The sequence below is a fragment of the Lotus japonicus genome, chromosome 2 (assembly GCF_012489685.1).
Source record: "Lotus japonicus ecotype B-129 chromosome 2, LjGifu_v1.2".
NCBI classification, from domain to species: domain Eukaryota; kingdom Viridiplantae; phylum Streptophyta; class Magnoliopsida; order Fabales; family Fabaceae; genus Lotus; species Lotus japonicus.
Genome location: NC_080042.1, coordinates 20347230 through 20352621, shown reverse-complemented (window position 1 = coordinate 20352621; position 5392 = coordinate 20347230). Strand labels below are relative to the sequence as shown.

The 5392-nt window shown below is 41.0% G+C and overlaps 1 protein-coding gene across 1 annotated transcript; it reads left to right on the top strand.

The window, feature by feature from the left end:
- Positions 1 to 3790: 3790 nt before the first annotated feature.
- Positions 3791 to 4465, top strand: LOC130736201 (uncharacterized). The gene has a single exon (XM_057588046.1). The coding sequence runs from the start codon at positions 3791 to 3793 to the stop codon at positions 4463 to 4465; it is 675 nt and encodes a 224-aa protein (XP_057444029.1).
- Positions 4466 to 5392: the final 927 nt, after the last annotated feature.

Below are 5392 nucleotides of genomic sequence, written 5' to 3'. Positions count from 1 at the left end.
AGGTACTGATGCTTTTCCCTACCTCTGATCGTAAATTCTGTCGCTTTTCTCTATGTCTTTCTGTGCTCAAAGTTTTGAGCTTTTTGTAAAACTGTCCAAATAAGCTGATTTCAGTGTCTAAACTTATTGCCTACGTGCTCTAGAGCGTGAATATCCGGTTGTTTTCTGCTGAATGTCGCCGAAATGCCGCCGGGATCAATTTTTGTTGGAAAAACCCATTTCTGGGTAAAGTTCCGTTCTTTAAGCTGAAAATTCACGACTGAGCTTAGCTTTAGTAGGATTACTTGTTATAAATGTCGTTAGGATCGAGCTCATCTAATTTGTTTTTCAAAATTCTGATTTTGAGTTTCCGAGCTAAAAATAATGACCAAAATACCCCTGCGACAATTTTCGACCTGATAATTTTTCTGAGAGTTTCCCTGGCCTAGATATCGCCTAAGAATACCTAGGAATTGATTTAGATCGAAGAAAAAGTTCGACAACCCTATTTTCCATAGTGGCCGAAACCTACTTGCTTGGGTACCGTGTCCAAAAATAATTTTTGGGTCTCTATGACCTGAGCCATTGCGTAGCTCTTTCAATTGTCGAAATTTTGGCGCCGGTTTCGTGTCATTCCGAGTTCTGTAGCTCGAGTTATGCACGTTTTAGCGAATAAAGTGTTTTTGTACAAAACTTGAATCGAGTCAAAACTCATCCATTCGGGGAAAGCCCTTCCATTCGTGCCTAAATGTTGTACTCTGAAGCTTCTTGGGCTTTGTCTAACTTTAGTTAGTATTGTTTCGATTATATCGACTTAATTTGATTGATTTCTGTGAATTTGTCCTAAGGATCGTTTGTGGAAACTTTGGGATTGACTGAACTAGCTTGTGAGCGAGACCTACACCGCGAGACTAGAACAACTCGAGGTGAGGGCAACTTACTTACTAGCTATTTGTATTTTAGGCGTCGATGAATTCGACTTGATTTATTGTTATGCACTTGATTGTGGTTGACTGGGAAAAATGTTTTCTGAGGCTACGGCTGACAATTGATAATCTTTTATTGCTTGATTGTTATTGACGTTGATTCACATGCTAAATGCTACCTGGTTAATCTAGGATGTGTGATATTTGTCCTATATGCTATGTGCTAAATGGTTAATCTATGACGTGTTGATATATGTGCCATGAGTGTTGGATTGTGTTACTTTGATTATGAAATTACACATATATCTGTTGTACGTCAGAGAGGATAACGGGCAGTTATGCCAAATTTAACATGAGATTTTGGAAAAGTTTGAAGGGACGAATCGAGGTTCGGACCCTTATTATTTTAGTGGATCGAGACCTTCTCTGGGAATTACTTGGGATGTTGGGATCTTTTAAACTCATAAGGTTAGAGATAAACCTAAATGGAAACTATTTTACAAGGAAAATTCATAATACACTAAACAACCTCTGAACCCTTTTAATAATGATAACAATGTCAGATGAAAGCTTAGGGCTTGGATATTAGTTTTGGAAAATGAGAAGTGTCGCCGAATCCAAGTTTTGGGGAAACTAATAAGTTTTTGAATATGTTGATATTACTTTGCTCGATGAGCAGTTTGTTGTTTGGCTATCTAAAGGATAAGCCGGGGGAACTATAAGTTTCCAAATACATTAGTACTCCTTCGCTCTTTGAGCAGTTTATTTAGCCATCCAAAGGATGAGCCGGGAAGCTTCACTGAGGCGTGAGACTTCGTGAGAGCATGGAACTTCACTGAAGCGTGAGACTTCGTGAAAGTATGTAAGCTTCACTGAGGCGTGAGACTTCGTGAAAGCAGAAACTTCACTGAGGTGGGAGACCTCGTGGAGACGGGAACCTTCGCTGAAGCGGGAGACTGTGCGGAGGCGTACACCTTTGCTGAAGCGGGAGACTTTGCGGAGGCGTGCAACTTCACTGAAGCGTGAGACTTCGTGAAGGTGTGAAACTTCATTGAAGCGGGAGACTTCATGAAGACGCGAAACTTCACTGAAGCGTGAGACTTCGTGAATGCGCGAAAATTCACTGAAGCGTGAGACTTCGTGAATGTGTGAGATCTCACTGAAGCGTGAGACTTCGTGAAAGCGTAGGACCCCATTGAAGCGTGAGACTTCATGGAAGCGTGAGATTTCATCGTCGTTTACCCTAGGGCAACGACAGGGAACATTTGTTTAGTTAGACACTTGTGCGTTGGGAGGACGATACATTGTTTGACTAACCTTATCACCTAACTTCATATGTTGAGATTTTGATGATTTGATATTGGTGAACATTGTTATGTTATTTGTTGAGTTGTTGAGATATTGAATATTGTGTTGTTACTAGAGATCTGATAACATGTTATGTATATACCTTAGGGTAGACGATACAGAACTTATATGTATATATACAACCTATATATATATACCCCTTAATTCATCACATGTTGCTTGTATTATCTATTATATTCTGTGAGTTGACCCTCGCACCTTGGCTTTGTTTGTATGTTTGTGTTTGGACGGTCGGCCTGCTGCCAGGCGTCCGTCAGCCGGTTCGTGATGATTCGTTGTGCGGGAAAGACCCGGAGCAAAATGACTATTACTGAAGCCTTCGACGAGGACCCGGACTTCATGCCTGATCGAGGAAGGGTCGATGATAGTAGTGTGGGCTATAGGTGGTTAGAGTCTTTTGAGCTGGTTGTTGCTGTCATAGCTCTGATTCGTCATTTGTACTTTTGGGCCGGGTAGTTTCCGACAGGTTGCTTTCGGTGTGGTTCTCCATAGATGGGGATCGCATGGAGTAGTCGGACGTAGGAAGTCTTTTTGGAAGCCGTTTTGGGCTGACTTACTTTTCGAAGGACTGTATTTATAAAACTTATGACTCTATTTATGAGTCGCACTTGTTTGCCGTTGGGCAATACTTTTAGTTACTTGGTGTTACTTTCCATCACTCGAGGACACTCGTGATGATGTTTTTAGTGGCAGCAAGGGCTGTGCTTGTATTATATATTAATCGCTGTTAAACGCGATTGGGGTTGAGTCTTTATATCGACAAGTCTTTTTATTTAAACAAATCAAAAAAAAAACCTGCTTTTCCGCTTTATTTTATTTTTGAGTTACTAAAGTGACGCCACCGAAATCGGGGTGTTACACATCTCCAACCTCCTATTGCCATTTTTTGAAAAATGAATATTCAAGTTTCCAAATTTAAATTTGTACTGATATAGGCGTGACAACTACGTAACATAGTGGGCTATGTATTATCTGTGTAACAAATGGGTCGGACGACCCATGACCCGAACATGTCAAAACCTAATATATATAAGACACCCGCCCAATTGGTGGGGGGATCTCTCTCATTTTTACTCATTTTGCATTTTCTCTCGATTTTCTCTCTCTGAAACCTCATTGTTGGTTCCATACCGGAACATTGGCGCCCACCGTGCGGCCGAGGAAAATCATTCCTGGGCTTCAAGATTTCTATTATGGTTACACGATCTGGGGCGAACGGAGAGAGGAACAACGTTATACCAGACAATGTTCCTCCTGATGCTTTGCAACGGATCTTGGCGGATCTTAATGATCTCTGAAACCACAATCAGCAGTTACAAACTCAAATTGTTGAACTTAATCAAGATCGAGGTCAACAAGAGGGCGATCGAAGAATAGCAGTGACAGTGGTGGATTTCCAACCATTCACCGAGGAAATTGCTAACACAACCGTTCTAGATAATTTGAAGACTTTATTAATCGACTCATACTATGGGGATACTGATCCCTAAGATCATTTGGTGTACTTCAATACCAAGATGGTTATCATAGGCGTGTCATATGCTTTAAAGTGCAAGATGTTGCCATCCACTTTCAAGAAGTCAGCAATGACTTGGTTCACAACTCTACCGCCACATTCAATTGTCAATTTCACTGAGTTGTCGGACAAGTTTCTCTATCAATTCTCAACGAGCCGTGCACAAAAGGTAAAGGCAACAACGTTGTTTAATGTTCAACAGAAGCCGTGTGAGACTTTGCAACCATACATGGGGCATTTCAATTATTTGTCGGTGCACTTAGAGGACAAAATGTTGGAAATTTGCATTGCAGAATTTGAAATTGGATTGAAGCCAGGAAGTATGAACAATAACTTGAGTAGGAAGCCGGTAACAACGATGGAGGAGTTTCAAAGCCGTGTTCAAGGGTTCATCCGAGAGGAGCAGAGCGATGAGATTAAGAAAAACCGCCCAAACACGGTGTTTGCGGGACAGAAACATCAGTTTGATTCGAAGAAAGGAGCGGTTAGTTTTTATCGTTCACGTGGGGCAGTTACAAGTGGAGACAGGGGCTACAACAACCGGAACCAACATGATAACCGCTCTAATTTCAGAAATCGTGCTCAACCTTATGGAAATCGTGGGTATGGACACTCCATGATGTGGACCAGAAACCAACAAGACCGCTCGGTTCCACTGGCGGTTAATTTAACTTAAGGCTTTACACACGTGCCTAGAAGCGAACGTAATTCGTTTTCAAAACAACCAAAGCGTCCAGCAAGCAATGTGGACTGGTCTAAGTGGTGCTAGTATCATCGAATAGCAGGACATAACACTGATGATTTCTTTACATTGCGAAAAGAAATTAAGGCTTTGATAAATGCATGTTGCATCAAACATTTGGCGAGGCTAAGGGATTCAAATGAAGTCGAGACATCCACAAGGCAAGATGATAATGGTAAAGAAGTTGGAGAGGCGGAGCAGAAGAAAGTTGCGAATGCAGAGATAAAGGGGCGAATTCATTCTATTTTTGGGGGATTCAGGGGTGAAGGAATGACAAATTCATCATGAAAGAGATATGTACATTCTATCAATGTTGTTTATGCAAATGATTGGGGAAGCTAGGGAATTAATCAACTTGACATCACCTTCACTGTTAGAGATTTTGAAGGAATTCAGCCTCATGAGGACGATCCATGTAACGCCCCGATTTCTCGAGTGTCACACAGTAACTAATCACGTGTATTTTCACAAAGAATTTTCGCCGATTAATTAATTAATCTTTAATTAATGATAAAAGAATCAATTATCGCGAAACTTAACCCTTACGAAAAATTTAATGCGGAATAATTAAAAACATATAATTCGAAAATAGAAATAACTTCTTAATGAAAGTAAAACCATAATTCCAAGAGTGCAATAATAAATCCTTGGGCTAAAGCCCTACATCAAAAATCTCGATAGTAAAATAAAATAAATAATAGTCCGGTGCAAAACTCTCAGTCCCACTGCGAAGAAACTCCTAGTCCTGATCCTGCTTCGGAGTATCAGCTTTTGTTTCACGCGCCCTCTTCTTGGCCCGTTCCAGCATGATCACACTTTTCCGAGGTCCCACCCTGAAGCACTTGGGACGACCAGGAACGC